Genomic DNA, 20,579 nt, shown 5'->3' on the forward strand with positions numbered 1-20,579 from the left:
AAATATTTCTTGCTTTATTTCAACAGAGGAAATTGTGCTGAGAAATTGATTCATAGTTTTTCTGAATTGTTTTTTGAGATAGTTACATACCAACCATTCTAAATGGCTCAGTGTGATAAAAGTTTGAATTTTTTTACTTAAGTTGGCTACTCATAACCACACTTTAGTTAGTTGCTCATTAGATATTTCAGTCTTTTTGTATAATAGCTTATTAAATTTCTTGTACCAGCTGAAGTCACTTTTATTTATTATGTTGTTTGATAGTACATCTGCCTTTGTTGAACATGTATAATTTTTCCAACTTCAGGAATTACGAAAGGAACTAGATATCCTTCTGCAAGAGAAGATTGAAAGTCCCCATCCTGTAGACTGGAAGGACACTAAATCCAGAGACTGTGCAGTACTCTCAGCTATTATAGACTTGCTCAAAACACAGGAAAAAGCAACTCCTAGGAACTTGCCACCACGATTTCAGGATGGATATTACAGCTGACGGCTTTTCTGTGGTGCCCTGAAAAGCCAGTTTGATAGCCATTTTCCATCATGGTTTAACTTTTGAGTAGATGTCAAACCCCAGGACATGAATAATTTTCATGTGTAAGGTAGAAACCTTCAGTAGGTAGTAAATAAAGACTTAATGTGCATGAGTTAACAGTGTCATCTGTAGCTATTATAAATATACCATAAAAAAGTTACTCTGTAGTGGTCATGTCCACATTTTGAGAGTATTTCTCATATATTTTGAATGTTGTACCACTTGAGAAATTCCTTTGTTCTGTTATGAAAGATTAATCTCTCTGCCCATAATGACTGAGTATAGAATCAGTAAAAATAGAATGGTTAGCCAAAAAGCAGTATCAAATAAGAATTTGAACACATCCACATTTCTTCTAATGAAACTTCTATCAGAAGTAAATTAATTTGTTGTAATAAAGCCCAGTATTTAATAAAATGTACAGTGTGTAAATCTCAGCTAGCTTTTTGGGTTGCTTTCTGCATCTCCACCTATCCCTTGGTTTATCTGATGGTTTTTTATCTTAGAATATATTTGTACCACTTTTACATCACCCTGTGCAGTGTAATGTAGCAATTGAGAGCATGGGTCTAGAGCCTATCTAAGTTCAAATTTTAGCTCCATCACTTACCACGTATCTTAGGCAAATTACTTGGCTTCTCTCTGTTTCCTTTTCCTTATCTGTAAAATACAGGTAACAATTATGAGGATTAAATATGTTTTCATATGTAAAGTGCATAGACTAGTGTCTGGCATGTATTGTGTACTTAGTTATAGTTATTATTTGAAACATTTTTTTAAACAATCCATTATGTTAGACTTTTCTTCCCCATGCTCTGAGTGCTATTTTACCCTCTCAGCCAGTGGAAGCTAGTGTGACATGTACTGTATGTTTTCAGCCCTGTCAGATTTTGACAAATACTGTTGGTTGCTATCCAACAACCATTTTGTCCCTCCCTTCCTGGTTGCTTGTTCATGTGTCCCCTCCTCTGTGCAGCCTTGTTCCCAGGGATGTTGGACCCTCTTCCCCAAGGGTGGATTGGATTGTTCTAAGCCAATCATGCATGGTCTTTTTCTCCTTATAAGTAACTGATGAGGCATGAATATGTGAGCCTGTCCTGGCTAATGGCAGCTGAGAAGAGATCTGCAAGGGGGCATCTGAGAAGATTTTCCTCACTAATAGACTTAAAGAAGGAAATTCTGTGTTCCTCCTTTGGACATTGTTTTGTCTGACTCTGGCACTTGGAACTGCTGCAACCCTCTTAGGATCACAAGGTTGGCTCAGCGGGCAGGTGGAAATCACCAGAGTCCTTGGTAACGCTAGTGAGCTGTTGAATTATCCAGACTTTGCATCTGCCCTGCACATGGACTTATTCTGATGTAATAAACCCTTCTTTGTTCTAGCCACTTTTAGTAGGGTCTTTTGTATAACTTGGCAGAAGGGTATTAACTGAAACACATACTATCCGTTGTTGAGTATTGTTTGCTGATGCTTCTATCACTTATTTTGTGATCTAACAGTCTGACCCTATGTCTGAGAAAAGTTGTAGTACTGGAAATATTGGAAAAAAATAGACATAGGAAGAACATCCTGCTACACCCTAAAAACTACAGATTTTATTGTGCCTTCCAAAGAAGCCAAAGGAAAGGAGTATCATATGATGACTGGGATTGATTGATAATTCTATGGTGATCTTAACAGCACTGGTTCAGGTACTGCTTCCATTTCTGGGAATGTATGTCAACCTATCATTGCCTTCTAGGGTTTTGAATGTATTTGTGTGTTCTAAGTCCACTCTCTTGGCTAGTATCCCAAAAGCGATCTGCCTCTCACTGAATTCTTATACTGGGCCATTTTGTGGCATATTAGTTTTGCCCCTAAACTGAAGGTGATCATTAGGTCCTATTCTGTAAGAACGTTTGTTTTTATGTTTGTGCTTTTTTTTTTTTTGGCTTACTTTTACTATCCAGTTTTAAATTCAGTCAGTTGGCCAAAACGGTCTTGGCAGAAAGCATTTTAAAAATCTGTAAAAACAGATTACTAGTTAATTGGCTGCATGTTCATAGACAAATATTTAATCTCCATAAATGGGGAAAATGTTTCTGCAGAACTGTTTAACAGATGAGCTATTCAGAGAGATCAGAGTTGTTATTATCACCTCCAATTTATGTCTTTTCTATAGCCAGTCAAGATGGAAATTTTGCCTGAAGGTGCTATTTATGTTTTTCTTTTGTTTACAGAATAGGGTGTTACTTAGTGAAAAATGTATTCCAGGTCTCAGAACTATCTGCTATTTGGTAGTTTTAAAGAATAAGATACTAAATTACGAAGAAAACTATTTGCCTCACTATTCTGAGTGATACCAAGGATAACTCTTAAAAAAAATGACCCTGAAAGAGAAACTTACAGAAAAACAAAACAAGAAATAAACCACTGGATAATCTTTACGAAGTGTCTTCGAAAAGTGAGTCCATGCGACACCTTCCTAATTCATTAACTTGGGCAAAAGCTCTAGATACATTTATACCAATATTGCAAGTGATTTTCACTTCTTCATTTTCAAAACAAGGTCCACCCTACAAGTTAGAAATCATAGAAGAGCTATAGGAAGAATTTATTTTCGTACTCTGTTACCCAAAGTAAATGGTAATTTTCCTTCCCCTCTTTTAGCTCTGAGTCTGTGTATATTTTTAAGTAACTGTGATCATGTAGTGTAATATATTTATAATATGCTAATTGTTTTTACATGGCATTTTTATTCTGATTTTTAAAGTACATATTCATTATAGAGTATCTGGAAGTGCAACATATAAAAAAAATGTTACCGCTGTTACAAACTCTTTTTTAATAAGGTTTAAGGTATTATTTTATATATAATAAAGTTACCCAAGTATAATTCTGTGAATTTTGTCAAATGTATAAAGTCATGTAATTGCTGTCACCACAATCTTGATATAGAACATTCCTGTCACCTAAGAATCTCCCTCTTTCCCCTTACAGTCAATCCCCTGCTCCCACTGGCAACCATTTGGTCACTAGTTTTGCCTTTTCTAGAATTTCAAATAAATGGAACCATATGTAGTCTTTTGTGTCCAGCTTCTTTCACTTAACATAATGCTTTTGAGATATTTATGTTGCTGTGTATATCAGAAGTTAGTTCATTTTTTATTATTTAGTATTGCATTGTATGGTTGTACCATAGCTTGTTTATTCACCTGTTGATGGACTTCTTAGTTATTTTCAGTGTTTTTGCTATTATAAATAAAGCTGCTATGAATATGTGTATACAGGTCTATGTGTAGATAGATGTTTTCATTTCTCTTGGGTAAATACCTGTGATTAGGATTGTTGTGTCATATAAGAAATTGCCAACCTGACTTACAGAGTGGGTATACCATGTTTTATACACCCACCCTCCATATAGTATGGTTCCAGGTGTTTTACAAGTTCTCACCAGTACTTGGGTATTTTTAGTTATTTGTTGTCTTAATTTTTGCCTTTAACAGATGTGGAGTCTCATAGTTTGTTGTGGTTTTTTTATTTCTATTGAATATAATAATCATTGATGAGCGTATTTCATGTGCTTACTTGCCATTTTCCTTGGTTGTCTTATTATTTCCCACCTCATATGTTAAGTAATTGGGGCTTTAGGGATATATCTGATTAAAAAGAAAAAGGATTATTCTTTATGAATTTTAGAGCTGCAGAAAATTTTAAGTTCATTGACCTTTAAAATGGCAAAATGTGCCACTCTTCAATTGGCTAGTACAGTGGCAAGAGTTAAGCCACCGTTACCAAGTGCCAGAAGAGAAAAGCACCAGTTTTAGGGGTCCATGATGTCAGGAGGTTGCACATCCACCATGAGATGATGAATAGGGCATAATACAAAACATTTCTGGTGTGGGTAAAGGCATGGGAGCGAAGGAAGACGGCTGATGTGGAAGCACTGCAGAGCCAACCTTTAAGACTGCTCAGAGTTTTGGTAGTTTGTGGTTTTCAGTGAATTGGCCCATTTTATCTAAGTTGTTAAATTTATGTCGAGTTGTTTGAATATCCTCTTAACCCTTTTATATCTCTGGAATCTGTAACAATATGTGCTCTATCATTCTTGACATGGACAGTCTCTTTTTTGGTCAGTCTTGCTAAAAGGTGTATCAGTTGTGTTCGTCTTTTCAAAGAACTAGGCTCTTTGTTTCATTGATTTTCTCTGTATTTAAGTGTTTTAGTGCCATAAATTCCTAAGAACTGCTTTAGCTGCCAACTACATGTTTTGATGTATTCTCATGGCATTCAGTCAGTGTTTTTTATTTCTTTATCTTTTTACCTCTTTGATCCACAAATTGAGTGTGCTGTTTAATTTCCAAGTGTTTGAAGATTTTCCTGTGGTGTTTCTGTTGTTAATTTCTAGTTTGATTCTTTTATGCTGGTTGGAAAACATACTTTGTATGATTTGTTCCTTTACATTTGTCAGTTTATGACCCAGAATGTGATCTGTCTTGGTGAATATTACATACCTACATGGAAAGAAAGTATAATCTGTTGTTGGGTGGAGTGTTCGCTAAATAAATGTTAGGTCCCATTCCTTGATGGTGTTCTGTCTATACCTTTAACCACTATATTATGGATTTGTCTGTTTTTCCCCTTCAGTTCTGTTTTTGCTTCGCGTATTTTGAAGCTTTATTTATTTGGTACATACACATTTAGGGTTGTTATGTCTTCCTCACAGATTGACCCTTTTATTGTGATGTAGTATTCTTTGTTCCTGGCAATCTTCTTTGCTCTGAAGTCCACTTTATCTGTTCTAGTATAGCCCCTCCAGCTTTCTTTTGATTGGCATTTGCTTGATATTATTTTTTGATTCATTTACTCTACACTTAACCTGTATAATTACATTTTAAATGTGTTTCCAAACATATAGTTAGGTCACTTTTAAAAACTATTCTGGGGTTTCCCTGGTGGTGCAGTGGTTAAGAATCCCCCGGCCAATGCAGGGGACACAGGTTCGAGCCCTGGTCCAAATATCCCACATGCTGCGGAGCAACTAAGCCCGTGCATCACAGCTACTGAGCCTGCGCTCTAGAGCCTGTGAACCACAACTACTGAGCCCGCATGGCACAACTACTGAAGCCTGCGTGCTTGTTTATCAGTATATCTCTTTAAGTTTTGGGCATTTTTTGCTTGCTCTGCGGATTACAGTATACATGTATAGCTTATCATAGTGAACAAGTAGCAACATTTTGCCACTTCAAGTAAAATACATGTAAGACACCACCATTGAAGCCTGCGCACCTAGAGCCCGTGCTCCACAAGAGAAGGTACTGCAGCGAGAAGCCCACTCACCGCAACTAGAGAAAGCCCCCGTGCAGCAATTAAGACCCAGTGCAGCCAAAAATAATACAATAAATTTATTTTTTAAAAAAAGACACCACCATTTAGTTTTCCCAAATAATTCCTTTACATACGTTGAGAACCAACCATATCAGACAATGTAATACAGCTTTCAGCCAACTAACATTTTAAAACCTTAAGGATAGTCTATTATATTTACCCAAATGTTTACCTGTTCAGTTGTTCCTTCTTTGTTCCTGATGTTTCAGGTTTACTTCTGCCACTTCCTTTGTTAGAGGAACTTCTTAATTACTGGACTGTATTTTTTTAGAGCAGTTTTAGGTTTACAGGAAAACTGAGCAGAAGGTACAGAATTTCCTTTACTTCCTCCTAGTTTCCCCTATTGTTAACATCTTGGTACGCTCGTTCAAGGGATGAGCCAATATTAATACATTATTAACTAAAATCCATAGTTTTAGTTAGCTTAACATTAGCGTAGTTTAGTTAGCTTAACATTAGCTTCTTTGTGTTGTATATTTTGATCAATGTATTGATACAATGACAGGTATGCACCATAACTTAACCATGTAGAATACTTTCACTGCCCTGAAAAAAGTCCTCTGTGCTCCACCTATTCCTCCTTTCCTCTCCTTGAACCCCTGGCAACCACTGATCTTTTTACTGTCTCCATAGTTTTGCCTTTTCCATGTTATATAGTTGGAGTCATACAGCGTATAGCCTTTTTACATTGGCAACTTTTTCTTAGTAATACGCATTTAAGACCCCTTCATGTTTTTTCATGGATAGCTCATTTTGCTTATTGCTGGTTAATATTTGATTGTCTGGATGTATCACAGTTTATCCATTCATCTATTGAAGATTATCTTGGTTGCTTCCAACTTTGGCCATGATGAATAAACCTGATATAAAAACTTGTGTGTAGACTTTTGTGTGGACATAGTTTTAAACTCATTTAGGTAAATATCAAGGAGTGTGATTGCTACGTCATATGGTAAGTGTTTAGTTTTCTAAGAAACTGCCAAACTCCTCCCAGTGGTTTTTGCATTCCCACCAGCAGTCAGTGCAAATCCCTCTTGCTCTGTGTCCTCACCAGTATTTGGTGGTGTCAGGTTTTGGATTTTATAGTCATTCTAATAGGTGTGTAGTGGTATCTCATTTTAATTTTTCAGTTCCCTAATGATGTTTCATCTTGAGCATCTTCTCATATGCTTATTTTCCATCTGTGTATGTTTGGTGAGTTTTCTAGATTTTTGCCCATTTTTAATTGGGTGTTTTGTTTTCTAATTATTGAGTTTTAAGAGTTCTTTGTATATTTTGGATGCCAATCCTTTATCAGGTATATTTTGCAAGATTTCCTCCAACTCTGTGGATTGTCTTTTCATTCTCCTGTCTTTTAATGAAATTCAGCTTCTCAGTTTTTTCTTTCACTGATCATGTCTTTGGTGTTATATTTAAAAAGTCGTCTCCAAACCCAAGACTACCTAGATTTTCTCCTGTATTCTAGGAGTTTTATAGTTTTGCATCTTAAATTTAGGTCAGAGCTTCTACATAAATGGATATTTCTTAATTTTTGTTATTGATTTCCAACTTAATCATGTTGTAATCAGAGACCTCACTCTGTATAACTTCAGTCCTTTAAAATTTGTTGAAACTTGTTTTATGACCCAGGAAGTAGTCAAAAGTAAATACTCTACGTGTGCTTGAAAAGAACGTATATGCTGAAATCGCAGCGTGTCCTATATAAGCCTATTATGTTATTCTTGTCCAAAGCTTCTACATCTTCATTGATTTTTTATTTTTCCTATCAAATGAGAGAGGTGTGTTAAAGTCTCATTCTGTGACTTTTGATTTAATTCTTATATTTCTGCTCATTTTTGTCTTATTATTGAGACCATATTGTTGGAAGAATATATATTTAGAATTGTTATATCTTCCTGGTTAAATGAAACTTTCATCATTATGTAGGCTCTATCCCTAGTCATACCCTTTATCTTACAGACTTGTTTTATCTAATATTGACATAGCTACAGGTAGTGAATGTTGTGATATTCTGCCCAGATCCTCCATCAGGACTGATGGTATTCCCTTAGCTGCTGGAAGTGCTACCAGATGACAGCCTTCACTCACCAGCCCTCTGCAGGAATTGTCCTCGCCTCACCCAAGGCCACAGCCTGCATCCTATGACTGGTCAGAGCAAGGTTAGAAAGACCTAGTCTCCTTGCCAAAGCTCCCTCTCTTTCCCCTCTCTCTCCTCTGAGACTCCAGTTAAATCCTGCACTTCCCATCTCTCTCCTCTTCATGCTTCCTTGTAGGTTTCTTCTAGCCTCTCTTCAGTTCACCAGAATCTTTTAACTATCAAATCTGATGTTAAATCCAGTTCCATATTTTCTAGTTGTTTTTTCTCTCACTTCTTTTGGTTGGTTGTTCTATATTGCTTTTTGAAGTTTGGCTTTATCTCCATAAACGAAGCAATTGTATTTTACTAATGATTTTACTGTCTAGAGTCCCTGTGAATGTATCAGTTTTTTTGTTTTGTTTTTGTTTTTCCTGTATCCAGATGCTGTCTCTCAGAGGTTTTTTTTTTTGTTCTTTTGCTGATCCTTTCATTTGAGAATTTGTTTTTTTGGAAATAATTGAGAACTAAGATGATGATAGCTTTCTCCAGAGCAAGGTTTTATTTCCTCCTGTCAGGACCTTGGTATGCTAGATGCCTGAAGAGTGAAGCTCGAGGCCCTTGAGGTTTACTTCCTCACTCCAGAGTAAGCCCTTTGGAGACCGAACCCACAATGGAGATTATGGTAGGCACTAAACTCTCGCCTGTGTTATTTAACTCTGACCTGTGTTATTTAGTACTGCAAGTCTACCAAACAAACAGCTGCCTCTCTGCTGCTTTCCAGAGTCCAAGGAAAACGCAGCAGTAATTTGGGATGGAGGAGGGACCAAAGAGGAGGATGCATCCTGCTACTTCCAAAGATGATATTCCCCATCTCTTCCCTCTTTCGTCACTACCTTGAGCGAAAATCCAACAGAGATGCCTTTGATTTATGTATCCTATCACATAGCTGTATTTTAGCTGCAAAGAATGCTGGAAAACTAGCATTTTAAGGTTTTATAGAGGGTGTTGTAGACAGAATTCTAAGATGATCCCATGATCTCTGCTTCCTTGGTGTTGCAGCTACGATTAGGTTACACTGCATGGCGAAGGAATTTTACAGATCTAATTAAGGTCCCAAATCGGTTGAATTTGAGTTCATAAGGGAAATTATTCTATGGGTCTAATATAATTATATGAGTTCTTTAAAAGCAGAGTTTTCTCCAGCTGGTAGCATAAGATGTAATGAGAGAGATTCCAAGTGTGAGAAGGACTGAACACGCCACTGCTGCCTAGAAGATGGAAGGAGCCACGTGGCAAGGAATTCCAGTTCCTGGAAGCTGTGAGCACCCTCCAATCCCCCCACCCTCCAGCAGCCAGCAAGGAAACAGGGGCCTCAGTCCTACAGTCACAAGGAATGGAACTCTGCAAATAACAGGTATGAGCTGGAAAGCAGTTAAGCCAACACTTTCATTTCAGCCTTTTGAGACTTTAAGCAGAGAACCCAGCCAAGCAGTCCTAGACTTCTGACTACAGAACTGTGAGACCATACAGGAATGTTTTAAGCCACTAAGTTTGTGGAAATTTTATTCAGGAAAAGAAAATAACACGGAGTCATTCTTTGTCTTCCACCAAGATGCACAAGGTGGTGAAATGTCCCAAGCACAAAGGTTCAGACGCTGAGGGGCCAAAATGAATGATAATAAGGTATATACTCCAAGGGTCAGCAGCAGTTAGGAAGCTATGAACTATTTGAGGTAAGCTGTTCAGTCATGCAGTTTTGTGGAAACTATAAGAAGAAACAGGATGGCCCAGTTCTTAAAAATGCCCCAGCCTTCTAGGGCAGCTAAGGCCCATATGTACCCAAAAAAGAAAGATCAGACACCTTCAATGTTAGCTGCAGATACCTTTTGAGTAGAACTCTGATTTGGCTCAAAATTCAGCAAACTATGTACTTAAATGAACACATCCTATAGTAAATTAAATCACATCAGCACGAAAGAACAAGTACAAAATCTTTATAAGCTCACATATTTTGCCAAAAGTGTACAAGCAATCTCAATTCATTGGGACAAAAATGAATATTTTTGTTCTCCACAGGTCACTGAATGAAGTCATTGTACAATTCAGAGAAGCTACTAAGTTTGAAAAACAATACTGTGTCATGTTCACGGCTGAACTGAAACACTGTGAATGAGTTAATACCTGCCATAAAACAACACTTTATCTAATAATAGTATTAACCTGCTTGCTAAATAGGCTCTGATTTATAACATGCACATAGTCCAAAACTGTTCACCATCTCTACTGATAAATTAATTCACAGGATTCATATAGTTGCTTTTTAGTGTCAACAGGGTGTTAGCAAAAATAATACGAAATGGTCTCTTTACAAGCAACACATTTACCTTCCTTCCTAAATGAAAACATTCCATTAGATTAGATTTCAATTTGTTAGCTTCTCCTCCAGAAATTCTGTGACATCAAAGAGGAGATAGATTTCTTGTTTTACCAAACCCAAGACCTTGCTTGCTGGGTCCACTGCTATTCTCCATTGACAGACTGGCCCAGAACTCAAGGAGCTCAGGGCCTGGCATGTCTTTATACTCAGAAATGTGTGCATTGATAAAGGAGAGCAATCCACAGGCGAGGCAGCTGCAGGTGCCCCCTGCAGGCTCACTGCTGCAGTGACAGGAGACAGAGCATGTGGGCTGAGCACACTCACCTCCCGCACTGGGCTTCTGCAAAGTTACTCACAATTGAGTAACTGGTTGGCAGTCAGTAGCTGGGGACATGTCACACATGGATCTGAGTCCTTGAATGATGTACCCTTTGCCAGGTTTTACCCCTCCATGAAAGAGAATGGAGTAGAAAGGGAACGTAGCTGCCAGTAAAAAAATCACTCCTCCCCTCACTCTTCCAAACCCTCCAATTCCCTCTTTATGAAACGTACTATTACAATGACTTTCCTCTCCTTGCATCAGTGGAAGAAATAAAGTTCTACAGACACCCGCAGTTAAGAGAGACTTCAAATCCAGCAAGCAAGGCCTTTAGTGCAAATAAAATGAGTTCCCATTAAGGTCAAAATGTTATGTTGCAACTAGGTACACCATGTTGCCTTCTTGATACCTTTTAAGGTCCAATCTTATCTTCCTTGAGATTGTTAAAATGTGTTTCAGCCAATTTCCTTTTGGAAATGGGAGTAGGAACAGTCAAAAACCGTACATTATTGAAGGCAAGGCAGCCTCACGTCAGTTTATCATCTCATATAGGTCTATTTTTAAAAAGTACGACCCCTGTCCTATATTCAGGATTTTCTCACATATATGAATCATCTAAATTCTATATTGTTAGAGTAGCTTACGTTTTATTAGAATATACTTACCAAAGACCGAAGTTGGGTGAGATGGATTTTTTTAAAAATCTTTAAAGTAAGGCTCCTTACTTCCCTTCTAATGAGGAAAGAGGTGGAAAAAATTCAAGTGTCAATTTCCCTTTCCTGGGAAGAGGTTTAGAAAAACTGAGCTCACCTTCAGAACTCTACCAGTTCCTTTTGAAATCAAGAAAGCATTAGCATCAGATCTAAAATATAAGAGGCAGGAGCAATATTTACAAAACTGGGTATTCCTTAAAGATATAAAACCTTGCTAATACTGGAAGAACCATACGAAGGAGATGTTTAAAGAGGGATAGCATACATTCTTGGTTAAGTGAGGATAGAGAAAACCAGGATACAGCATCTTACATATATATATATATATATATTTTTTTTTTTAATGCCAGAACATGATACAACTAGGAGTAGCTGAGGCTGCCTCACCCCTGAAGTGGACTGCTCAGCTATTCTGTTTACCTGAAGAGGTTTGCAAAAGGATTGCTGTGCACAAACGGAGCTTCGTGGACTAACTGTCCAGTAGCTGTTCCCCTGAGAGAACAGAACCACCTGGCAAGCTTAAGGGCAAGTGTTTCCTTTCTTTTAATTAAATAGGCTGTGTTAAAATTAACATCAAAACCGGCCTTGAACCAACCAGCCCACCATGATGTAGTGCAAATCTCCCAGTGACAAAATACCATCAGAGAGGCTACACGTTGGTCTCCAGCCCCAGCAAACGTCCCATTCTCTCCACATTCTTATCGATTGTAGCTTGACATGTTATCTCCTTGGCACATTCCATAGGAAACCAGCCCCTTTCTCCATCTCGCAGTCTTTCCCCTTCATACCAGCCTGCAAAGAAGAGCAGAGTCCTCATGGGGCACCAAGTATTTGGATGAATCTTGACTGTTCAGCTCCGAGGGAGGACGATATGGGCAAATTTCAGAGGCAGTATCCTGCCCCAGGTTGGGTACCACGGATGATGCAAGGTGAGAGAGAGAGGTGGAACGGGGGAAAGGTTTCAGGAAGGACTCAATGGCATATCATGATGAGAGGCAGAACATGATCGGAGGCCCTGAAGTGAGGTGTCTAGGAGAGTGTTGAGCTTGGGCTGAGTTGCAGAAAGGGATGATGTTTTGGGTAGGAAGAACATGACTTTTATTTTTTTACTTTATTTTTATTGAAGTATAGTTGATTTACAGTGTTCTGTTAGTTTCAGGTGTATAGCAAAGTGTTTCAGTTATACATATATATATATATATATATATATATCTTTTTCAGATTCTTTTCCCTTATAGGTTTTTACAATTATTGAGTATAATTCCCTATGCTATATAGTAGGTCTTTGTTGGTTATCTATTTTATATATAGTAGTGTGTATATGTTAATCCCAAACTCCTAATTTATCCCTCCTGCCCCCAACCCTTCCCCTGTAGTAACCGTAAGTTTGTTTTCTATGTCTTTGGGTCTGTTTCTGTTTTGTATACAAGTTCATTTGTATCTTTCTTTAGATTCCACATGTAAGTGAAATCATATATTTCTCTCTGGCTTATACTTCACTTCGTATGATAATCTTGAGCTATAGCCATGTTGCTGTAAATGGCATTATTTAATTCCTTTTTATGGTTGAATAGTATTCCATTGTATACATGTACCACATCTTTTTTTTTTTTTTTTTTTTTTTTGCGGTACATGGGCCTCTCACTGTTGTGGCCTCTCCTGTTGCAGAGCGCAGGCTCAGCGGCCATGGCTCACGGGCCCAGCCGCTCCGTGGCATGTGGGATCCTCCCGGACCACGGCACGAACCCGTGTCCCCTGCATCAGCAGGCAGACTCTCAACCACTGTGCCACCAGGGAAGCCTGCATGTATCTTTTTGAATTATGGTTTTCTCCAGATATATGCCCAGGAGTGGAATTGCTAAATCGTATGGTAGCTCTATTTTTAAGGAACCTCCATATTGTTCTCCATAGTGGCTGCACCAATTTATATTCCCACCAACAGTGTAGGAGGTTGCCTTTTCTCCACACCCTCTCTAGCATTTACTTGTAGGCTTTTTAATGATGGCCATTCTGACCGGAGTGAGGTGACCTCATTGTAGTTTTGATTTGCATTTCTCTAATAATTAGTGATGTTGAGCATCTTTTCATGTGCTTTTTAGCCATCTGTATGTCTTCTTTGGAGAAATGTCTATTTAGATCTTCTGCCCATTTTTTGATTGGGTTGTTTGTATTTTTGATACAGAACTGTAAGAGCTGTTTGTATATTTCGGAGATTAATCCCTTGTCAGTTGCATCATTTGCGAATATCTTCCCCCATTCCATAGGTTGTCTTTTCATTTTGTTGATGGTTTCCTTTGCTGTGCAAAAACTTTTAAGTTTAATTAGGTCCCATTTGTTTATTTTTGTTCTTCCATTATTCTAAGAAAGAGATCCAAAAAGATATTGCTACTATTTATGTCAGAATGTTCTGCCTATGTTTTCCTCTAGTAGTTTTTAATCATATCTGGTCTTACATTTAGGTCTTTAATCCATTTTGACTTTCTTTTTGTGTGTGGTGTTAGAGAATGTTCTAATTTCATGCTTTTGCATGTAGCTGTCCAGTTTTCCCAGCACCACTTATTGAAGAGACTGTCTTTTCTCCATTGTGTATTCTTGCTTCCTTTGTTGTAGATTAAGTCGTCATAGGTGCATGGGTTTATTTCTGTGCTTTCTAACCTGTTACATTGATCTATGTGCTGTTTTGGTGCCAGTACCATACTGTTTTGATTACTGTAGCTTTACAGTATAGTCTGAAGTCAGGAAGCCTGATTTCTCCAGCTCTCTTTTCTTTGGCTATGCATGGTCTTTTGTGTTTCCACACAAATTGTAAAATTTTTTGTTCTAGTTCTGTGAAAAATGTCATTGGTAATTTGATAGAGATTGTGTTGAATCTGTAGATTGCCTTGGCTCGCAGAGTCATTTTGACAACATTGATTCTTCCAATCCAAGAACACAGTATACCTTTCCATCTGTTGGTGTCATTTTCAATTTCTTTTATCAGCATCTTATAGTTTTCAGAGTACAGGTATTTTGTCTCCTTAGGTAGGTTTATTCCTACGCATTTTATTCTTATTGATGCAACGGTAAATGGGATTCTTTCCATGCTATTAGTGTATAGAAATGCAACAGATTTCTGTGTATTAATTTGTATCCTGTGACTTCACTGAATTCACTGATGAGCTCTAGTAGTTTTCTGGTAGCATCTTTAGGATTTTCTATTTATAGTGTCATTTACAGTGTCATGTCATCTGCAAACAGTGACAGTTTTACTTCTTCTTTTCCAATTTGAATTCTTTTTTTTCATCTGATTACTGTGGCTAGGACTTCCAAAACTATGTTGAATTAAAGTGGTGAGAGTGGACATCCTCGTCTTGTTCCTGATCTTAGAAGACATACTTTCAGCTTTTCACCATTGAGTATGATGTTAGCTGAGGGTTTGTATCAGGATGATCATGGCCTCATAGAGTGAGTTTGGAAGTGTTCCGTCCTCTGCAGTTTTTTGGAATAGTTTCAGAAGGATATGTGTTAACTCTTCACTAGATGTTTGGGAAGATGTTTGGTAGAATTCGCCTGTGATGCCGTCTGGTCCTGGACTTTTGTTTATTCGGAGTTTCTAAAACACAGATTCAATTTCAGTACTTGTAATTGGTCTGTGCATGTTTTCTACTTCTTCCTCATTCAGTCTTGGGAGATTGCACCTTTCTAAGAATTTGTCCATTTCTTCTAGGTTATCCAATTTATTTGCATATAGTTGCTTGTAGTAGTCTCTTATGGGCCTTTGTATTTCCATGGTGTCAGCTATAACTTTTTTTTTTTTTTTGCGGTATGTGGGCCTCTCACTGTCGTGGCCTCTCCCATCGCAGAGCACAGGCTCCAGACACGCAGGCTCAGCAGCCATGGCTCACGGGCCCAGGCACTCCATGGCATATGGGATCTTCCTGGACCAGGGCACGAACCTGTGTCCCCTGCATCGGCAGGCGGACTCTCAACCACTGCGCCACCAGGGAAGCCCCTATAACTTATTTTTAATTTCTAATTTTATTGATTTGGGCCCTTCCTTTTTTTCTTGATGAGTCTGGCTAAAGGTTTATCAATTCTGTTTATCTTTTCAAAGAACCAGCTTTTAGTTTCATTGACCTTTTCTATTGTTTTCTTAGTCTCTATTTCTGCTTTGATCTTTATGATTTCTTTCCTACTACTAATTTTGGGTTTTGTTCTTTCTCTAGTTGCTTTAGGTGTGAGGTTAGGTAGGTTATTTGAGATTTTTCTTGTTTCCTGAGGTAAGCTTGTATCACTATAAACTTTTCCTCTTAGAACTGCTTTTGCTGCATCCCATAGGGTTGGATCATCATGTTTTCATTTTCATTTGTCTTTAGGTATTTTTTGATTTCCTCTGATTTCTTCAGAGATCCATTGGTTGTTTAGTAGCATATTGTTTAGCCTCCACATGTTGGTGTTTTTTTCTTGTAGTTGATTTCTAATCTCATAGTGTCGTGGTCAGAAAAGATGCCTTGATATTATTTCAATTTTTTAAAATTTACCAAAGCTTGCTTTGTGGCCCAGCATGTGATCTACCTTGGAGAATGTTCTATGTGCACTTGAAAAGAATGTGTATTCTGCTGCTTTCAGATGGAATGCTCTATAAATATCAATTAAGTCGATGTCTAGAGTGTCATATAAGGCCTGTGCTTCCTTATTGATTTTCTGTGTGAATGATCAGTCCATTGATGTGAAGTGTTAAAGTCCCCCACTATTATAGTGTTACTGTCAGTTTCTCCCTTTACAGCTGTTAGCATTTGCCTTATATATTGAGGTGATCCTATGCTGAGTGCATATGTATTTACAATTGTTCTATCTTCTTGGATTGATCCCTTGATCATTATGTAGTGTCCTTTTTTTTGTCTTTTTTAACAGTCTTTATTTTAAAGTCCATTTTGTCTGATATGAGTATTGCTACTCCAGCTTTCTTTGATTTGGAAATCCTTTTGCATGGAATTCCCTTTTCCATCCCCTCACTTTCAGTCTGTACGTGTCTCTAGATCTGAAGTGGGTCTCTTGTAGGAAGCCTGTATACGGGTTTTGTTTTTGTATCCATTCAGCCAGCCTATGTCTTTTGGTTGCAGCGTTTAATCCATTTACGTTTAAGGTAACAATATGTATGTTCTTATTGCTATTTTGTTAATTGTTTTGGATTTGTTTTTGTAGGTCCTTTTCCTTCTTTTCTCTTTTGTTCTCTTGTGATTTGATGATTATCTTTAGTGTCGTTTGGATTCTCTTTTGTGTGTATATCTATTATACATTTTTGGTTACCATGAGGTTTTCATATAGCAGTCCATATATATACATGATTGTTTTAAGTTGCTGATCTCTTAATTTCAAATGCATTCCAAATATCCTACATTTGTACTCTCCTCTCATGATTACTGATTTAGATATCATATTTCTGTGTGGATGATTTCCTACCTTTACTGTATGTTTGCCTTTACCGGTAAGCTTTCCCATTTTGTAATTTTCTTGTTTCTAGTTGTAGCCTTTTCTTTACTGCCTAGAGCAGTTCCTTTAGCATTTGTTGTAAAGCTGGTTTGGTGGTGCTCAATTCTCTTAGCTTTTGCCTGTCTGTAAAGCTTTTGACTTCTCCATCAAATCTAAATGAGAACCTTGCTGGGTAGAGTATTCTTGGTTGTGGGTTTTTCCCTTCCATCACTTTAAATATACCATGCCACACCCTTCTGGTTTGCAGAGTTTCTGCTGAAAAATCAGCTGATAACCTTACGGGGATTCTCTTATATCTTTCATTTTTGTCAGTTTGATTACTGTGTGTCTCAGTGTCTTCTTCCTTAGGTTTATCCTGTATGGGACTCTGTGCTTCCTGGACTTGAGTGACTATTTCCTTTCTCGTGTTAGGGAATTTTTCAGCTATTATCTCTTAAAATATCTTCTCAGGACCTTTCTCTCTTCTTCTGGGACCCCTGTAATGCAAATGTTGGTGCATTTGATGTTGTCCCAGGTCTCTTGTACTGTCTTAATTTCTTTTCATTCTTTTTTCTTTATTCTGTTCTGTGGCAGTGATTTCTACCACTCTGTCTTCCAGCTCACTTATCAATTCTCCTGCCTCATTTATTCTGCTATTGATTCCTTCTAGGTGCACTTTTCATTTCAATTACTGTATTCTTCAACTCTGTTTGGTTCTTATCTTTTCTAACTCTTTGTTAAAAACTTCTTGTAACTTCTAGCTCTGTGCATCTATTTTCCCACATTCTTGGATCATCTCTACGATCATCACTTGGAATTCTTTCTTAGGTAGACTGCCTATCTCTGCGTCAGGTAAATTGTTTTTCTGGGCTTTTATCTTGTTCCTTCATTCTGGAACATATTCCTCTGCCATCTCACTTTGTTTAAATTTCTGTTTGTATTTTTATGTATGAGGAAAGTTAGTTATGTTTCTCAACACTGGAGAAGTGGCCCTCTATAGGGGATGTCCCGTGTGTTTCAGCAGTACACTCCCCTCTCATCACCCAAGGGCCAGGGACCAACTGGTCTCAGGGTAGGTTCTGATCTGCATTTGTGTACTCGGTTCTGCAGGCTGCTGGATCGTAGCTTTCTTGCTTCTGGTGTCTGCCCCTGGTGAAGTGGGCTGGATCTTGGCCCTCTGGAGGCAGGGCCGTGTCATGGGGTGGGTCTAGAGGTCCCTGTGGGTTCAGGAAGTCTTTAGGCGGCCTGTCTGCTGATGGGTCCCACTACTGGAACTGACAGGCTGTTGGGTGGAGCCAGGTCTTGATACTAATGAGCCAATATGTCATCCACCAGAATTGTTCATGTGGTTGAATGTAGCCCAGTATGTCTGCCACCAGTGTCTATGTCCCCACAGTAAGCCAAAGCCAACCCCCACTTCTAAGGAGCCGCTCCAAGACCCACAGGTAGTGACTTCATAGGAGCCTGGGACAGACCTGCTTTTGCCCTGGGTCCTGGTGCACACGAGACCTTGTGTGAGCCCTCCCAGAGTAAAGTTTCTGTTTCCCCCATTCCTGTGGAGCTCCTGCACTCAAGCCCCACTGGCTTTCAAAGCCAAATGCTCTGGGGGCTGCTCCTCCTATATGCCAGACCCCCAGGCTGGGGAGCCTGACATGGGGCTCAGAACTCTTACTTCTGTGGGAAAACTCCTGTGATATGATTGTTCTCCAGTTTGTGGGTCACCCACTTGGGGGGGGGTATGGGATTTGATTATATCACGAGCGCACCTCTCCTACTATCTCATTAGGTTTCTTCTTCATGCCTTTGGATACAGAAAATCTTTTTTGGTAGGTTCCAGTCCTTTTTTTTTTTTTTTTATCAACGGTTGTTCGGCAGTTAGCTGTGATTTTGGTATGCTCGTGAGAAGAGGTGAGCTTACGAGTCCTTCTACTCTGCCATCTTGTCTCCCAACTGACTTTTATTTTCTAAGTGAACAACCATGTGACCGGATCCTATTAAAAAAACATTTAGAAGCAATAAAGTGTAGATAAAGGAGAGGCAGGCGCATATGAGGAAACCAAAGGGATAGGGAATATAAGCAGTGATGACAAAATGAGACCCTGAACACTGGACCACCAGCGCCCCCATCAGAACACTCCCACTCACTCACCATCGCTGACACACTGATAAATGAGGACCACATCCGCCACCTGCAGGGAGAGTTCATCTGGTTGCTTGGCAGTAAATGATCTAATGATTTCCACTTGGGTCAGTGCTAAGGGCAAAAGGGGACATAATGAACTTCCGGTAGCAGTGGAAAAACAAAACAGGTACAAATCAATATTCTGCATTTACTTAGTCTTTCTGTGCAATCAGAGCCAGCACAGATAGAAACAAGGTAGACTCCTAAAAAGCAGAAAATCTTTCCCAGGAATTCTCTTACTTGGCTAAGAGCTTTAGGATTTTAGAAGCTCAGAATTGAGAGAGGCCTTTTACGATACATGAATCCCCTCAAAAATAGCCTTGATAAGAAGTCATTAGATACATCACACAATAGAGCAGAAAACAGTCACTGTGCATTGGGGAAACTGAGTCAAGATAGATTAGGTATGTGCCAAGTCCATGAGGATAAAATCCAAAATCTATCCAGTTCTCCTGGCTCTCATCCAGGGTGCTCCCCCAGCCCACCCAACAGCACATAAAAGCTGCCAGAGTTTAGAAATAAAAGGAGCTCCAAGCAAAAGTTGGTTAGAAAACATTTTAGTTTCCCCCAAATTCTCAATCATCACAAATCAATTTTTACTTCAGTGACTTCCTACTGGCTGGCCTTTTTACTCGGTTTTTTTAATATGAAACTTGATTCCAGAGAACTTTCAAACCAGTCACTTCAGCTCTGACTCTAAGCTTAAAACTATGATTTTTGAGTGCTCCAGGAATCCACTCTTGCTGCCCTAATTCTTTGAATTTGACCTTCCAGCTGGAATCATGCAGAGCAGCATAACAAGATGCTTAGCATATGACACTAATCTTTACTGCACCAGTACCGAGTTCCCTAGAAAAATAAAATATATTTTTAATATTAATTTTAAAAAAAGTCAAAAGGAAGGGTAAAGTAATTTACCTTAAGGTTAAAAATCCATTTCAGCTTAGATTCACACTGTCAGTATGGAGAAGGTTTAAACATGCTACTATTGCCCATAACAGCTAGAAATTTAAGAGCTTTATAGTATAAGCAGGGCTTTCAATATAAATTTAACTTAATCCTCACTGTCATAACGCCGTGTTGTATATAATAATGCACCTAACTTGCAGATGATTTAAGAGGCTCAGAAGGGCTATGCAGTGATCTGCCATGTTTACACAGCAAAGAACTGCACTTTGAATTCAGTCCCCTTGACTTCCAAAGCAGGGAGCATCCAGAGCTGAGGAGGGGCGGCAGGAAGGAAATCTTGGAGAAAACTTACAAAGCAGGTACTGTGGAGGTTAACCACTAATAACCCAGCGACCAGCAGGGGGCAGAGCCCTCCACGTTCCAGAGCAGACAGCTCTCCAGGTACTTACAGGTTCGGTTTGGAGGCTGCTTCCCGCTGCTGTGTCCCAGGGCAGTTATCCAGCGGGCTCGCTCGCTCCTAAACACAGAGGGCAGATCCGTTGAGAGATTCAGTGGTGCTTAGACACAGAATGAAGTATGTTCTAGAATGCAGAGGCATTCCCTGAAAACAGGGCAGACATGCTCTAGAGAGGTAAGTGGCTGGCCTTC

General features: G+C 38.8%; 2 protein-coding genes across 2 annotated transcripts in view; one reads left to right on the forward strand and one right to left on the reverse strand.

The window, feature by feature from the left end:
- DHX36 (DEAH-box helicase 36) overlaps positions 1 to 2,951 on the forward strand; it is a 50,490-nt gene extending 47,539 nt beyond the window's left edge. Inside the window, exon 25 of the mRNA XM_029214380.1 lies at positions 308 to 2,951. Coding sequence (XP_029070213.1) covers positions 308 to 493 — 186 coding nt within the window. The 3' untranslated portion in view covers positions 494 to 2,951. The remainder of the gene's footprint in view (positions 1 to 307) is intronic.
- Positions 2,952 to 9,025: 6,074 nt separating this feature from the next.
- Positions 9,026 to 20,579, reverse strand: part of ARHGEF26 (Rho guanine nucleotide exchange factor 26) — a 153,022-nt gene continuing 141,468 nt past the window's right edge. Inside the window, exons 13-15 of the mRNA XM_029214364.1 lie at positions 20,381 to 20,448; positions 18,990 to 19,094; positions 9,026 to 12,181 (exon numbers count right to left, since the gene is read on the reverse strand). Coding sequence (XP_029070197.1) covers positions 12,039 to 12,181; positions 18,990 to 19,094; positions 20,381 to 20,448 — 316 coding nt within the window. The 3' untranslated portion in view covers positions 9,026 to 12,038. The remainder of the gene's footprint in view (positions 12,182 to 18,989; positions 19,095 to 20,380; positions 20,449 to 20,579) is intronic.

Source organism: Monodon monoceros, unplaced genomic scaffold (assembly GCF_005190385.1).
Source record: "Monodon monoceros isolate NGI ecotype Baffin Bay Population unplaced genomic scaffold, NGI_Narwhal_1 Super_Scaffold_11, whole genome shotgun sequence".
NCBI lineage: Eukaryota > Metazoa > Chordata > Mammalia > Artiodactyla > Monodontidae > Monodon > Monodon monoceros.